The following is a 16,924-nucleotide window of genomic DNA, read 5'->3' on the forward strand; positions in this document are numbered from 1 at the left end:
TCGCCCGCGCTGGCCCTGTCCACACGGGGGTGGCCCCTGGGGGGCCAGCCTGGGGGTCTGAGCAGGCACGACTCAAGCCTGGGGGCTGCTCTCACCTCAGCTGGGGGGACACCCTCCGGCGGGCGGCAGGGCAACACGATGCCTTGCTCCAGGGACACCTCCTTGGCCAGCGGCTCCTGCTCAAAGTTCTTGCGCAAATCTGGGAGAAAACAGGAGTTTCCTCCAGCCTGAGTGCCTCATGTCCCCTGGTCCCGCAGGGGCCAAGGTCCATGGCAGGAAGAAGTGCCAAGTGCCCAGAGGTACTAAGGGTGGCTGGCAGTGTCCATAGGCAGTTTCTTCTCCCATCAAGGCAGGACCTGAGGCTTTCTGACCAGACTGGATCCCCTTCCCCGGTGACACCCTTGGGCCACCCCTGCCAAAGGGCCAGGCCCTGGACTCACAGGCGATGCGGATGTAGGCCTTCTGACTCTTGGTGGTGCCTGAGGAGCTCCAGGCCACGCACTGGCACCAGTACTCCTCTAGCCCGAACACCTTCTCCACCTGCTGCCTTGAGACATTGATGCGGACCTCCATGACGGGCAGGCCTGAGGGCGGGAAGGGTGGGTAGCCAGGGCCCAGGGCCACATGGAGCCTCCCCATCCCATCCTGTTGACGGCAGACACTGGTGCAACCCTCAGCCTGGAGGGAACTCTAGGGGTCCCACGGGAAGCTCAGTTTATATCCCCTGAGGGCAGGGAGTACGTTCTTAGCTCTTCATTCCTTATACTTCATTACCCAAGGCCTGTCTTCCTGGAATCACTTACAAAAATGTCCCTAAAAGGACTTCATGTGTTTCAGAGAGCAGGGCACAGAGGAGCTTCTGGCAGCAGGGCTGGCAGCAGGGGCTGGCCTCCCAGGACTTGAGGCCGAAGGGTTGGGCAGATAGGCCAGCCCTGGGGGCTTCGTGGATAAAAAAAGGGTGAGGAAGTAATCTGGCTCAGCTCCCTGGGGGTTAGCAAGTGGATCCTGACAGTGATAATATAATAGCAGCTATTAACAGCATAATTACAGCCATTACGTAGTGTGATAATAGACCCCTGGGCTTAGCAAGCGGTTCCCACACGCTGGCTTGTTATCTTCCTCCATCCATACCCCTGGACAGCACTGCGCCCACTCTATGGATGAGGAAACAGAGGCTCAGAAGGGCAGGGCTTGCCGCCTTCCATGGCTGTCTGGGTTCAAAGCACATTCAGGGTGCTCTGTAGTCACCCTGGGATGGGCTGGGGGTGCCCAGGCCATAAGAGGAAATGTTGGTGGGGGTGAGGGAGGCTGGCCTGTGATGGGTGTTGGGACCTGCTCTGTGCCAGCTGGACTGGGAGGACCCCTCTCAGGAATGGACTGAGCCCCCTGACCTCAGCCAGGGACTCAGGGACAGGGGGCTTGGGGAGGACCCACAAGGGGGGACAGCAGCCCTCCTCCGGCTGCCCAGCCCTCTGCCGAAACCAGCGTCCCAGGAGTTAGAAAAGACTGTTTGTTTCCAATTTCTCCTCCTCGTGACCCCAATTTCCCTCGGGTCATTGGCTTATCAGAAGGAGGGAGAGAGGCCGGGGAGCACCGTGTTTCCATTGTTAACAGAGAAATTCAATTAGAGCTGCACTGCAGGAGGACCGGGGCTGAGCAGGGAGGCAGTTTTCTCTCTTAATTTCTCTATCTCGTCTATCCCTGAACTCTGCCCACATCCCTACTCACTGGTCTCTCCAGCTCCCACACTGGGCCCCCAGACTGTTCTGTCACTTGCCCCTGTCTCCGGTGAGTTCTCACAGGAGACTGGGGGTGGGGGTGTCACCTCTGGTTGAGGTCATTATCTGGGGTTCCCTGGGGGTGGGATGAGGGCTGAGAACCGAGGATTCCTCATGGAGTCTGTGCATAGAAGGGACCCCGGGCCCCCGCCGCCCATCAAGCACACCGAGTCTTGGGGCCTCCGAGAAGAAGCCATGCGCACGCCTGGGCGTGGAGACCTCCAGTGCATTCTCAACTGGGAACTTTTTCTCTCCAGGTGGACAGGTCTGTGGATAGGCCACTCCATCCCCCGTTGGGGTGGAGGAGCCCCATAACCCGGCCTGGGAGAACAGCACTAAATTTAAGCGCGCCTATTTCTTTCTCCCGGCCTCCTCCCACTTCTGTCCTGCCACCTCATCTCCTTCCTGCTGTCGTGAATGAGGGCCAAGTTTTTCTGCCATGTCCCAGCCCCAGGCAGTGCCCTTGAGCCCCACAAACTCCGGGAGGGCGGCAGACCCACGGGGAGACCCAGACCCTGCTCTGCCCAGTCCTTGAGGTGAGGGGCTGTGTCCTCCTTCCTGCAGGTCACTGCACAGCTCGGGTCTAGGGAGCAGTTTCGAGGCACGGCTGTGTCTGCACCTGCCTGGTAAATGTGAACAGATGCCAGCCTTGGGGAGGAAAGGGAGGGGCCCCTGTCGGCCCAGGAGCACGTGGGGTGTGAGCAGGCGTGTGAGTGCCATGGGCACGTTTGGAGGCCTAGGGGGAAGGTGCTGAGTATTTCTGGGAAGTAGAGGATTGGTGGGGTGGAGGTGAAGGCTCTGAGGCCAAGCTGGGGCTTGGGTCCTCACCTTCTCACCAATCTGAGTCTAATAAGCAGTTTGTGTAACACAATAAATTATACTCCTAGACTGGACTCTGATGCTTGGCTTTGCAAAGTTCAGGCTTTTATAGCATCAGCAAGTTTGGGTTGAGGGTTTTTGGGCTTTGGTCCCTAACCCCTGGCCTTCTGGATGGGGAGTAGGGGCAAGTGAGGGGGTCACGGGGCTCCTGGGCTGTCTACCCAGCCACCCCCAGCCTCCGATCACCACCATACTTGCCTAACGACAGAATGTTTCTGGGTCAGGGTCTTTGGTCCGTGTGTCTGTGTGGTGCTACCGCCGTGACATCTGTTTCGGGGTAAGTAAGGGAAGCCTATCTCTGTACCTCAAAGCACTCGATGGCTTTGGGTTGAAAAATCAACAAATCAATGAAAATTCAGATGTGCTGGCCATGGGAGGGGTGAGGTTGGATGCCCAGGGAAAGAGAGGACCCCGGCGATAACTGTGGGACAGGTCCCATGGGCTCTGCCGCTCTGTCTGGCTTGAAGAGAGCAAGGTCAGCAGAGCCTATTGGGGAGTATATGTTGGGGCTCTTGGTATGCATGCTGGGCCTGTGTCCCAGCCAAGCCATGGATTCCAGACCTTGTGCTGGCAGGAGACAAGGAGGGGTGGGTGTGGAGGAGGAAGCCTGGACAGGGAGGCTGAGAGCAGGACGGGGCTGGCCTGGGCCTCTCCAGAGGTTCCAGGACTGACCCTCAAGGCTCTGAAAAGGCAGGTCTCTGGCTGTGGCTTCCTCCTTCTCACCTGTCCTTTCCTTGGGGGAAGGACTTATTATGCCACAAAATAGCACTGGGCCCTGGGCGTGGGGTGGGGAGAAAGGAAAGGCCTAGAGCTGGGCGCCAATGGGGTATATGAGAACTCATGGCTACCCTGACCAACCTGTAAGGGGCCCCTCTTCATCCCCATTTACAGTAGAGGAAACTGAGGCTCAGGGAGGGGAAGGGACTTGCCCAAGGGGGTGGACACTCCCACTAGGACAATGTGGGCCCTAAGGCTGCCCACGTAGGCAGGAGGGTTCTGGCTCCTCTGCTGGGTCGTGTGGGCAGCGGCTCTGGTTCTGGGAGGTGCTGATGGGGCCTGGGACTCTCGTGGGCCACAGAGGTCGTTGACCCTCTCCATCCATCTCCCAAGGGTAGAGGGCAGAACTGGGTCACCTGCCCCAAGAGCCTTGGGGGCTGACTTCCTAATATCTAACCCAGGCCCGGCACAGAGCAGGTGCTCACTTAACACCTGAGGACTGCAGGAAGGAAGCTGCCAGCAGTGGGCGCCTGCAGGTCAGGGCACTGTCCAGCTCAAGGGCCTGGGCAGGAATCACTAACCCACTAACCTGGGGGCTGACACTTGTGGGGACAATGGGGTGTGACTTCTGTGGACCAGACACCTGGTTGGGTCCTTTTGGGCCCCTGGAGGCATTGGAGCCAAGGCCTCCATCCCATCTGTAACTGATAGGCTGGTTCTGAGGACTGAATCGCACGCGGCCTAAACGCAGGGCTTGTCAGCTCATGCCCAGGTTACCATGAGAGCTTCCAGTTTCCCCTGGGCAGAGGTGGCCTTCCTCCAGCCTCCCTTTGCCCAGCACCAGGTTCCCACAGTGTGAGTCTGGCATCAGCGTCCTTGTCCTGCTGTCTGCCCCCGGGCGCATTTCTCCAGCCCCAGTCCGGCCCCACTGCCTGCCTGCCGTTCCTCCATCAGCACTTCCTGGGAATTGCTGGTTCCAGGTAGTCTTAAGTCTGAGCTTGGCCAGTACTCTTCTCTGGGATCCTTCCTGCCTGGAGGGTAGGCCATCCCTGTGGACCCTCTGTCCCCAGCCTGCCTCGGCATCAGTGTGAGTCGTTCTGGGCGCAGCCTGCCTGTGCCCGGCGGCACTGTGGCTCTGACCTTACTCTTGTGACTGTGCACCCCACAAGGAGTGTGTGCTGTATGTCTCAGGCTGGCCGAGGCCCTGGGGGAAGGGGCTCAGGACTTAACCTGAGAGCTCCATGAAGTGTCAAGATGAAGGGAGAGGAAAGGAGCATAACTGGGTGAGGATGGGGAGAGGCCATTGTCAGCTTTGGGTCTGTTCCTGGGGATAGACTTGCAGCTGGGCAGGAGTCACCTGCAGGTGATGGCCAGGCTGAAGGCAGGACGTGGGTGTCCCGCACGAGGGGCACTTCTTGGGTCTGCTGTTACCCTGGAACCTCTCCCTCCACGTCTCACTGGTTCCCTCTCCTCAGTCTCCGGATCTGCCCCTCCCGTCTGGCCCCTGCACTGGCCCCCGAGTATCACCACAGTTCCGTCCATGTCACTCAGCAGCTTGAAATCCCATGGGACTGTGACCTCGCTTCAGAGCCGAAGGGGTGAGGCTCCTGGATGGCACCACTGCCCCCTATGCACACCCCACACTGTCCCTGCTGATCCTCTGCCTGCACACTGCTCATCCACCTCTAGGCCTTCGTTGTGCTATGTCCCTTGCCTGGGACACCTGAGACACCCTTCCCTTCTATCCCTGACCAGTTACTGTGCAGCCTCAGTCCTGCTCTCCTCTGGCTGCCATAGCCCCCAGGACTCGCTAAGAGGTCAACATGCTGCCCACCTCTCTGTGGGGGCAGTGTCTCTAGCACAGAGTGGGTGCTCAGGGAACGTGTGAATGAATAAATGAATCAATGCAAAAATTAAACAATCACAGAATGTGAGGTCTGTGAGCTCTTCAGTCATCTGAAACCAACCCTATCCAAACTCCCTTTCTTTGCTGGCACAGCTGCCTGGACCCTGCCCCTCCAACCATGGCCCCTTGGGGCATTTTTAGGGACTTCCCTTCTATTCCCCCATCATTCTGTGAGGCCTGGGGTGGGGGTGTGGGGCCTCCTGGGGCAGGCCTTGGTGTATATATACTGGCTTCCTGCTCACAGGTGTCCAGTGGAGGTGGCTGCAGGCCCCTCTCTGGGCCTCCATTTCCTCTGAGGTCCCCATCATGTGTGGCCCCACCTGCCACCCAGCCTGGCCTCACCGCTGCTCCCGTCAGTGCTGCGCTCAATCACATGGTCCACCTGGCGGACCCACTCCCCATTGCACTTGAAGAAGATCTGCGTGGCGGGCACAGCCTTGCACACCAGCAGCACTGGCTTGTTCTTGACGATGTACACGTCCTCGGGCTCCACCAGGAAGTGGGGAAGCAGGTCTGGGCTGGCGCCGGGCACTGGGTTGGCCACCGTGGCACTCTGCTGGGCACCTGCAGCAGAGCAAAGGGGGAAGGTGAGCCAGGCCTCCACTGATCTTGCAGGGCCCTCCAGGAGCACCCTACCCACTCAGGGGTGGGGCTGGGCCGTGGGGAGCCAGCTGGTGGGGCCCACGGGAGGCTTGAGGCCAGGCTGCCTCTTCTAGCCTGGCAATCTGGACTGCTAAAAGCACCCCCATTTCAGTGTCCCCCTCTGTAAAGTGGGGGAAGAAGCAGCCCCCCTCTTCTAAAGTGGAGAGATGAATGAGACAAGATGAACTCCCTGGTAGGAGTTCAGGGATTTGGTGAGGTAACCTACTACCCTGGAGTCCGGGGGAAGACGGAGGGAGAGCGAGGCCCCAGCCGGGCAGGAGCCCCTCCCTCTGGTGCTTCTGGTGAGTTGATCCCTATTCCTGGCCCCTCACACAGTAGGAGCTCAGAAAATACCAGTGAATGAAGGAGACGAGGTGGCAGACCTACGGGAGAGGCCCCGGAAGGCTGGGTGCAGGTGGGCTGCGGGGCAGGCCCGGGCAGGATGGGAGCCAGGAGACTGTCTGGGAGCCTGAGGGACCTGGGCCACGTCCCACCCTTCAAGGAGACCTGAATATGGGTTTCCTTCTAATTTAACTGAAAACCACAGCCATCCCACAAGTCATTTGTTACTAATTACACAGGTAATTGGCTCTGAGGCTTTGGCAGAGGTAAACCCCACAGCAGTCTGACAGGCTGCTGGACCAGCAGGACTCCTGAGAGGGTGGGGGTGAGGGTGGAAGTGAGTGGGAGGATGGAGTGGGGGCACCCCCAGCCTCCCCACCCAGCTGCCCACCAAACAGGCCCCTGACGGCCTGGCCTCCCTCAGGGCTGCAGTGATGTCACAACCAGTACACACTCACAGTCCACGGCGCAAAAAGGGAAAAATCGGGCTTCAGAAACCCATTCTGCTCCCTGCTAGTGGTGACCCTGAATGAGTTACTCTTTTGTCATCTGTGCCATGGAGGTCCTGTCTGCCTGTGGGAGAGTCTGGAGATGCCTCACAGAGATCAGACTCCTGGCTCCACTACCTTCCCCACAGAAGGCTCCCAATGGGGAGACCTGGCTCCCTGGCCTGGACCCCATCCCCCAGGGGCCTCCACGCTGCTCTCATTTTCTGCCCACATAGGGACCCTCTCTTTCTAAGGTGGGAGTCCACCCCCTTCACCCCAAGGTCATAATTTAGAGGAGGGCACTTGTGCTTGGTCCTGTAGAAATGGGCCGGGCAGGTGAGCTAGAAATGCCTGCCAAGCGGCTGAGAAACGGGGTGCGACTTCAGCAAGCCCCTCCCACCCCAGCCTGTTTCCTTGCCTGCAAAGTGGGGAGATGGTACTCAATAAATGTTGGCTGCTGTTAATACCCAGTGGTTTTGCACTGATAATGGCAAAGGTTTTCATCTCCCTCAGCTCAGTAACCCACATAGCAATCTCTTCAGGGGCGGGAGCTGATGAGGAAACTGAGGCACAGAGCCAGCAGGCGCTTTGCTCTTTGGATGGGGAGATGGGGATGTAGGCAGAGGGGAAGAGCCATCTAGACATCCTATAAACGAGGACTCTGAGGCCAGAGTGGGAGTCACTTACTCCAGACTCCCCAGCTTTGGCCCTGGACTCACAAAATGTTGAGGGATAGCCCTGTGCTTCTTTTGTTGTTACATATGCTCTTCACTGTCACTCAGCAGCCACTTGGAAGCTCCTGACCCAGGTAGTGGGCTCAGCCAGGGTAGGGCTGCATTGGGCTCAGGTCGCAAGGTCCAGAGAATGAAATGGAAGGCGAGCTCCAGAGGGTGGGCCTGGAATGGGGAGCTGGTAAGTCCAGTGGCCTCTCCAGACATTTATCAGGGAAGCCACAGCATTTCTGTGGACCTGGGGCCAAGCTTTACCCCTTAGCAGGGCCCCCAGAGGGGCTTGGAGGCAGGTGTCACAGGCTCCAGAAGGGAATGGGAGTCCCCAGTGGTAGGTGCCGGGTCTGCCCAGGCCTCACCTGCAGAGGCTCAGTGCGATGGCCTGTGCTTGCCTACTGGCTGGGGGCTGGGTGGGCAGGGGCCCTGGCTCACGATGTGGGCAGAGGGTGGGCGTGTGACCCTCCAGCCTCCCTATCGATCACTGCACCAAGCATTGCTCACGTCAGCCGCCCACTGAACCCACCACAATCCCTCATGTCTGCATTTAACTGCTAATGAAAAATAAATGTACTGTGACCAATAAGGGACATAGCTCACTTCTCCGGGGCCTCCGTCATACCACGTTGCTGCGGCCTCCCCTCCCAACCCAGGGGGTACATTTATTGGGTGGAACCTAAGAGGTACCCTCCAGGTTACAGCTATGCCCTCTAGCAAGGACACTCTAAGGCCATGGGTGGTGGTAGATTCAGGCCCCATTGGATATTCTCTTGAGGCTACAGAAGCTGCCTGGGCAGCAGAGCTGGCCTCCTCTCCCTTTGCCCCTTGAGCCCACTATGCGACCTCCACCCTGTGGTCAGCACTTGCAATCTGCCTGACGCCTCACCATCCCAGTTCAGCCTCTCGCCTAAACTAAGGCCCAGTGTGAACCTCAGGCCTCTCTCCCTCCACATCATAGGCTACTAGAGTGAATATACCTTCTCTTTGACATGAAACCTGTACTCATTCATTTATGGAAGATAATGCGAAGCAGTGCACGCTCACTGCCAGATGATCTATGGTCCTTTCAACAGAGCATAAGCTCTCTAGTTTGCTGCAGTCCCCACCACTCTCTATTATCCTACCCTGGGTCTGCTTCTTCTATTTCTGTGGTCTGCCTTGCTCCCACAGGCATTTTAGGATGGTGCCAATGCCTTTGGTTGATATCCCTGAGCCTTGTGTTCTGGCTCAGTCAACTCTCCAGCCTTCCTGTGCAAAAACATCCACTGATCCCTCCTAGGCAATGCCTCCCACCTCCAGGTCTTTGCCCACCATCTTCTCTCTGAAACACCCTTTCTTCCTCTTCTGGCAGCACTTTCCTATGTTCTCCTCAGGAAAGAGAGGTCCCGCACCTCAGTCTTCTAAGAAATCACACATACCATTTAACCCTCTCTGCATCTGGGGTCTGTCCTCACTGGTACTGGAGAAGTAAATGAGTGGCTAAGGCCTCTGTCCCCACCACCAGACTCAAGGCTGCTTAGTCTGATGTTAGTGATTGGGGACTTGGAAGTGGGGTGTCCATTGCCTCTCCCTTTGGGGCGACTGAGGTGACAAACATGGAGGGAATGCTCTGCCAGGGCAGACACACTAGGGCTTCAGGAGGGCAGACAGGTGCAGGGCCCACTGGCTCTCTGGGCCCTGCCACATCACGAACCCTACCCCCAGTTCTCCAACCACCACGCCCAGGCCAAGGCTCTCCCGCCCTCACAGGACGTGGCCCAGCTGCCTGCTGGAATTCAGTTAGAAGACCTCCTTCACTTACTAGCAGTTCCCTAATGGCTCTTGGTCACCGGGAACTGCAGACGGGGCTGTGTGCACACTCGGGCGCTGAAGTGGGAAGCCCACTTCCAGTGAGCCCTAAGGCTAGCCCGCTGGCCCCCACCTATCTCAGGAGGGCACTGGCTGCCCAAGTCAGCCCCAGAGAAAGGCACCCTTTCTCTGGCCGCTCTATTCAAGGTGGGAGCAATGCTGGCCCTGGGAAGACCATGCGTGTATGTGCGTACGTGTGTGTGTGTCTATGTGTGCAGGGAGGCTGGGGTGCAAGAGGGCATAAGAGACCAGTGGAGTAGACCATGATGGTCCTATTCTATGTAGCCCATCTGAGGACTTCCACCCAGCCTTTACATTTCAGCAAATGTGCCACCTCCTCTAGGAGGTCTTCCTGGATGTACACTGTCACCTGCCTGAGTGTCCACATTGTCCCCTGTGCCTCCCTCCAGGGTATATACCACATTCAGAACTGGGGTGGATCTTTTTGTAAGCTGACTCTGCTTCAGGCAGAAGCCCAGGCCTGGCTTGGATACTGATGGAGCATTTGTTGAGTGACTGAACTTATTCTCCCTTGAACTTTGGAAGGTCAGACAAAAGGTGGCCCTTTTATTCTTGTTCTGCAGGGGGACCTGGAAGAGACAGGGATCAGCCCACAGGCAGAACCACGGCAGGGAGAAGGCTCCACACCCCAGGATGCCCCTGCCACACCCCGACATGCTACTGCTCTGAGGTTGAGCGCCCCTCCCTTTTTCTCACCTGCAGTCTGGGAGGATAAGACCCGCCGTGTAACTCTGAGGCCCAAGGTGGGTGTGAAAGTGCTTTCAAATGTTTTATTTTTAAAGGCACCACAAAAATATGGGGTGTGATTAATCAAGCTATTAATGAACTTGTATTTACTGATCGAGGACTCGGTCCCTGGGAGCTAGGTAGGAGGGGTGGGGGCAGGGCATCACACCACTGCTTCCCAACCCAGTCCACCACCAGCTCCTTTCATCCTCCCAACAACCCGGGTTGAGGGCCATAGCCATAGCAAGGGGGTGAGTCAGCAAGGTCTCATTTTTTCTACTTCCCTGAGAATGTTCTAGATTTGAAATGGGTGAAGGAGGGGGCCGGGGGCCCAGTAGCTTCTGTTTTTCTCCTTTCTGCTCACGCAGCACTGGACGCCCTTACCTCGCGTGCCTAAGCTCTCAGCTGGCCTTGCCCGAGATGTGCATTTGGTAGGTCTGCTTGGGGCCGGAGTATCACACTCCACAGGTCCAGGCTGTGAGAGTAGAATGCCACAGGCTAACACACCATGCCGTTCATCTGGTGTTGGAGGCCCTGCTGGCCCAAGACCTGAGCTGCCACTTGGCCTTGCCTCTAGGGACCCCCTACCTGTATGTCCTATGGGGCGGCATCTTGACTGTTTGCAATTCCTCAAGGGCTTGTATAATTCTGTTCCCAGCTCTATCCCCCTCCCCCTTTGGCTAACAGCCCCACCCCCACCCCACCCAGGCCATGCAGTCACTCAATCCAGGTGGGCTGTCCCCATCTCTGGCCCTAGAGGTGAGCATATGACATTGACTGGTTTCCAGATGGGCAGGTCACCCCATCTCAACAGATGAGATCCTGGGATTTGGGATGGGCTGCTGGAAAAAGAAAACCCCTTTCCACTGGACAAGTATTGCAGGCCACAGGGAGGTCAAGTGAAGGGGGAGGCCATGCATAGGTCTGAAGTAGGGGCTTGGAGAGCAGAGGCAACCAGAGAAGAGAGGAATTGACTCCTGGCAAGGTCGAGGCCTGTTAGTCCACAGATTCCTTTCTTTTGCTGAAGCCAGTTAGAGTGAGGACACTTTCACAGCATTGATTCACTTGCCCATCTGCTATCTGCCTGGGTGACTTCTACTTGACCTTCAAGGTCTGCTCAAACATCCCCTCCCCCAGGAAGCCTTCCCAGACCCCCAGACAGAGCTGGCCACACTTCCTCTGAGCTCCCATAGTCCCTGAGCAAACTCGCCTCAGCGCTTCGCACATCATATCGTTACCATTTATGAGTCTGTCAGGGCCTTGAGGACAGAGACTGAATGGTGACATCCTCCCACCCCATCCTTAGAGCCTGGCCAGGGTCTGACACAGTGAACGCCCAGTGAGTGTTTGCTGAATGAATGTTGAACAGTGTTTCCTCACTCAGGAAGAGCCCAGAAAGGAGGGTTGAAAGTAGAGGACACACTTTCAGATTTGTCAGGGAGCCAGCTCTGCTCATTTTTCAATCAATCAATCAATCAATCAATCAGTTGACCAGTCAATTCCAGAAACTAGTGTTGGATCCTGGGGAGGCAGAGGCTGATGTGCAGGATCTGGGGGAGGCAGACAGGGCCAAGAACCATGGCCAATGGTGGGGGAATGGGGATTGTGTTCTCCTGCACCTCTGCATCCTGAGATGGCTTCATGAGCTATTATTTTTTAAACACGGGACATTCTTTGATGAGGGAGCTTCACTCAGGGGCTCTGAGGAGCAGAGCCGGAATCTGCAGTTGTCAGACAGGAAGACAGCTATGGGGGTGGGGGGTGGGAGAATGGTGGGTGGGAGGGCCTAAGATGACAGAGCTGGGGACCACATGAGCCCTGAGGTTCCAGGAGGCAACTCAGGCATGGACCTGCCTGGAAGTAACGACCCGGTGCTACACATCAGAGCATCAGAGCAAGCTGGGGAGCGTACCACAGAATTCTTCCAAAGTCAATACTTAAAAACCTCTGTACTGCCCACCAGCTGCTTCCCAGGGCTCGCTGACTGCTCCAACCTCCTCCCTCTCGTGTAGACCACCTGTTTCTCCACTCTCATTTTCCTCATGTGGGGCACACCCTGCACCAGGACAAGGTGGGTCAGGACTGGCCCGCCCCTCCAGGGTCTCCAGGAACCCATCAATACTTCTTTCTTTTCCTGGCCCCTTGGCCCATCCCTTAGTCATCTCCCTGGCCACTGATCTCAACAGCAAGGGCTTATGGGAGGGTGGGGGCAGGTCCAAGTCCAGGCTCTGTAGCCCCTGGTGTGTTCGGTGAACGAGGGTGGGGTCGACCGCAGTCTCTCTTGCCTAGGAGTGTGCAGAAAGTGGAAGTGACCGGGTGGGGGTGACAGCCCCTCACAGTGTCCCTCGGAAGGAAGGGCTGCTCTACCGACCTATTCTCACACACACTTGTGCATGGCACTCTGGTTTCCATGGTAATATGTGCGTGAAATATGTCAGAAGCAGCAGCAACGTCCTCAAGATCGTAGGAAAGTCACCCTCTTCCTCAGTGAGCTCCAGGGGCCTAGTCACAAGGACAGACACAGGCATCATGAGGAGGACATGCGTACGGGCTAAACTGCAAAGGACAAAGAGAGCATTGGGGTGGGGGGCAGCACCACCTCACCAGCTTAGAGGATGGTCACACTGAGTGGGGTGTGTGGCAAGGCCACATGGCCCACCAGCTATCACAGACCAGGAAGCTGCACTAAAGTGCCTTTGACTCTTCTCTCTGAAGTGCCTTCGACTCTTCTCTCGTTTTGCAGATGAGGACCTTGGTGAAGCTCAGGCCTTGCCTGAGGCAACCGAGGGCAGAGTGGGCTCTCGTCACCTCCCATCCCAGGCCCGATGGGGCTCTGGGCGTATCCTGGAATAGTGTCTGACCCCACCCAAAACACCACCCTTTGCTATCCCTGTTTCTTAAACCCTTAAAGCTGATCCCAGCACTGGGCCTTTGCAATGGCTCTTTCCACTGCCTCTTGCTCTTCCACGGTTGACCCTCTTTTATCCTGAAGGTCTCAGCTCCAATGCTGCCTCCTCCCAGAAGCCCTCCGTGACTGCCATACCCCCACCCTTTTCTCAGTCTGTTCTCTTCATAGCATTTACCATCATCTGAAGTCATCTTGTTACTCTCTGTGTCCCCTTCCCCTGAAATGGGTCATGACAACAGGGATCACACCTGTCCTGCTCACTGCTGTAGTCCCAGAACCCAGCCCAGGGCCTGGCACATAAAAGGTTGATAAACATGCTCTGAAAGCACGAATGAACAAATCTGGATCTTCTCACTCTGTGCCCAGAGCCCACACCAAGTGTCACACCCCTGCCATCACTCAGAGCTCCCAAGCCCACAAGTGAAGGGGACTTCAAAACTACCAGGTTGTCTGGGGGAGAGTGCTCCGATTGGGGGACAGCTCCCGGGGACCCCCTCCCAGGGTCCCTTCCCACCCCAGGGCCTTGCTTCAGGCCAGAGAAATAGTTAATAAAGCTGAGGCCTAAATAAGCATTTGATTAACAAACGATAAAATAGCTATTGTGTCCTCGAATTAAGCTGTAATTGTGGCTGATAATTGGCTGGTTAGAATTTAATAAGCTGCAATTAAATAGAATGGAATCCAGGGTAATTATGTGGTCTCACAGCCCAGAGAGAACTGGGGAAGGAAAGCTTTCTCTTGCTTTGGAATCTTCTGCTGGTGCAGTGTGTGTTGCTGTGGGCGTGTTTCTGGTTTGGGGTGTGTGTGTGTGTGTGTGTGTGCGCGTGCGCGCGCGCGCGCGTGTGTGCGCACACGCACACATGACAGGCCTCCTCTACCTTTCACCTGGCAGATGTGGCCAGGTGAGCCTGGCCCAGCCCCTTCACCATCACTTGGCATGCAGGCTCTGAGCCCTGTGGCAGCCTGTGGCAGCCCCAGCTGGAAGAGACATAAAAGGACCCCTGGCACAGTTCTCTGCAGGAGGGTGGCCCGCCTGTCTTCCTAATGAGGAAACTGGGCTCAGACAAGGGACAAACTTGTTCAAGGTCACACAGTGATCAGTGCCCAGGCTGGGCCTGATTCTCAGATTGCCCATGGATCAAGGGTGACTCCCACTGGCTAGCAGGCTGGAGGATGCCTCCGCCAAGGCCCCCACCGGCTCTCTAAGCACCCTTCCCCATTTCCATCCATGTCTTCCACCACCTAAACATAAAGGACGGTTCGACTGTTCCATACACACACACCCTTAAGACAAGGTGCCCAATACCCCATCTCCCATTCTGTTCTTCCTCAGCTGGCCTGAACGTCCACCTGAGGCCCTGGAGGCTGCAGAGCTCCCTGGTGGCCTCAACCCAGCATGCTGCGTCCCCCTCCCCGCAGGTGTTGCCCCCAGCAAGTACGTGGGGAAGATGAACGGCATCGCCCAACACGCCATTTATGACCCATCAGCATTTTTACAACATTGCCGGCAATTAATTTAATTAAAGACCCTGTCCCAGATATGGCGGCATTTCATATCTCACTGGTTTAATGGGAGCCCGGCCAGAGCAGGGGCTGGGGGTGGTCCAGGAGCGGCTGCGGTGTTCCCCAGCCTGGCTTGGCTCGGTGTACACAGGGCAGGGCAGTTGTGGCCCTGGGATGGAGCCTAGGACAAGAGGAGACCACGTAGTGACTTGCCATTGGGAAACACCACCCACAACCACCACCAGCACGTTTACACCCACACAGGCTCTCACACACATACACATGTACACAGCCATACCATTACCACTTTCTTATTCAACCCTCACGACGATTCTAGGAGCCAAAGAACTATTTTAAAACTCCAACTTCCAGGCAGTGAAAACGAGGCACGGGGAGGTGGAGTAAGTGGTGAGTGGTGATGGATTCCTCTGCAGGCAGGCTGGTTACAGGGCCCCCACGCTCTTAACCAGGACACAGGCGGTTGGCCAATATGCGATGGCTGCAACGTGCCAGGCCCTGCACTAGGCACAGGCCACACAACAGTTCCTGAAACAGACTCCAGTCCCTCTCTGCCCCATGGAGTGTCTTGTGGCCACAGCATCACCAGGGAAGTCCTGGGCACAAAGCGTCCTGGAATCACACTCACCACACCAAGCCCCCGACACACAGACCATGCACACCGCTACTGCCCGCTGTCTTCCAGGCTAAATTTGGCTGGGGTGGCTGATGCCCCTACTAGGGTGGTGACTTTGAAGCACAGGTCATCATCAGTCATCCTGTGACCCCATTCTCACTGAGCCCATCTGGACCCTTCCTCTTCCAGGGACTCACAGGAAAACCCAGTCACAGATTCAGGATCTACTGGGAGTGGCAGTCGCCAGGCACACACCCCAGCTCCTCCTTTGCCACTCCCCCAGCCACGCAACTGCCTACCTGTGCTTTGCCCTGTCCTGGGGCCCCTGCTTCCATGCCACCCCCATGTCAGCCTCCCGCCCATGGCTCCGCAACTAGGGCCCCCGGCCTCCCTTACTGCTGAGCTTGCTCCTGACACTTTCTCTGCCTCTGGATGCCCCCTAGGACCTCACACTGGTTGTCTACTATTGTAGCCCCTGAGTGCCCCCAGCCCCCCCCCCCCCCCCCCGGACCTCACACTGGTTGTCTACTATTGTAGCCCCTGAGTGCCCCCAGCCCCTCCCACCCACCCCCTCCACTTCATGGCCTCCCAACTCATTCAGCCCCTACCTCCAGCCCTCAAAATGTGCCCTCCTGTTTCTGCCTCCTGGCTTTGGTGCTGTCATCAACTATATCAATACAATGTTATTTCTAGGAAGAAAATCTGATCCCACACTTCAAACCCCTACAACAGTTCCCACTGACCGCAAGGTAAAAGTCGGCTCCCGCGCCCCCGACACATGTTCCCCACCCCATGTAACCTCATCCCTAGGTACTGGCTCACACCCTGCAGCCAGCTCAGTGCATCCACTAGGGCCCTCTGCCTACACGCCGGGCCCTCCCCTGACCCCAACTTTCCCCACACCTGCAAGGCACCCTGCTCACTCCCAATGCCCCCAGACCTGTTAGCTCATAATTTGGCATCCTCCGAATGCCCTCCTCGGTTCCTCTGTACAGGGGACACACAGCTTACTCCTCTGGCTCCCTGGCTGAGAGACCATTATCTGGCTGATGCAGGCTGGTTGTGTGGGGGCCGCCTCCTCCCTCACCCCCAAGTGTAGGCAGCAGGCCCGAGCCACCACTTCTCGGGAGTGTCCAGCTCAGATGTTGGCAAGTTGGGGGTCAGTGACTGTGGTCGAGTTGAAGTGTTCTTCCCCACTATTTGAAAGCTTTGGAGGTGGGCAGTGTGTCATTTCTGTCCCTGCCAATGACTAGCCCAGGGCACATACTGAGGGCAGGGGGCAGAGATCTCAGTTGGGCAACAGGAGACTGGGTCTTCCGTCCCCACTCTGCCTCTACCTGGCTATGTGGCCTTGGGCTAGTCGCTGTCCTCTCTGGGCCTTAGAAAGGTCAGGGGTGGCAAACTCAGGTGCCTTCAGGGACTGGAGAAGTGGAGTGAAATCCCCGTCTAAGGGGTCAGCTCAGCTCAGCCAACTGCTGCCAGCACACGCAGGCCAGCTAAGAGGTGCCAGATGTTTTTCTTTCTGGGGAAGTTGGGAATCCATTTTTAAGTGAAACTTCCTGTTTAAAATGTTGACAAGTAATTTAAACATTTAAACACTGTGTGGGCCAAACCAGTTGGCAGGCCAAAGCCATGCTGGACAATGTATAAGGTCTCTGACTTTACAAAGCTAAGGATTGGGGTCACAGCAGCGCGCAGAGGTGAGACTCCTCCAACACTGCTCTTTCCTCCTGGTCTCTTCCCCCTCCCGCACTCTTCCCACCCTTTCCAGCACCCCATCATCCTGTCTTCTCCCTGAGACCCCTCC

General features: G+C 56.9%; 1 protein-coding gene across 1 annotated transcript in view; it reads right to left on the bottom strand.

Moving 5' to 3' along the window:
* Positions 1–16,924, bottom strand: part of UNC5A (unc-5 netrin receptor A) — a 58,810-nt gene that overhangs the window by 8,514 nt on the left and 33,372 nt on the right. The window contains exons 2-4 of the mRNA XM_023531880.1: positions 5,623–5,844; positions 441–584; positions 96–199 (exon numbers count right to left, since the gene is read on the bottom strand). Coding sequence (XP_023387648.1) covers positions 96–199; positions 441–584; positions 5,623–5,844 — 470 coding nt within the window. The remainder of the gene's footprint in view (positions 1–95; positions 200–440; positions 585–5,622; positions 5,845–16,924) is intronic.

The sequence above is a fragment of the Pteropus vampyrus genome, unplaced genomic scaffold (assembly GCF_000151845.1).
Source record: "Pteropus vampyrus isolate Shadow unplaced genomic scaffold, Pvam_2.0 Scaffold74, whole genome shotgun sequence".
NCBI lineage: Eukaryota > Metazoa > Chordata > Mammalia > Chiroptera > Pteropodidae > Pteropus > Pteropus vampyrus.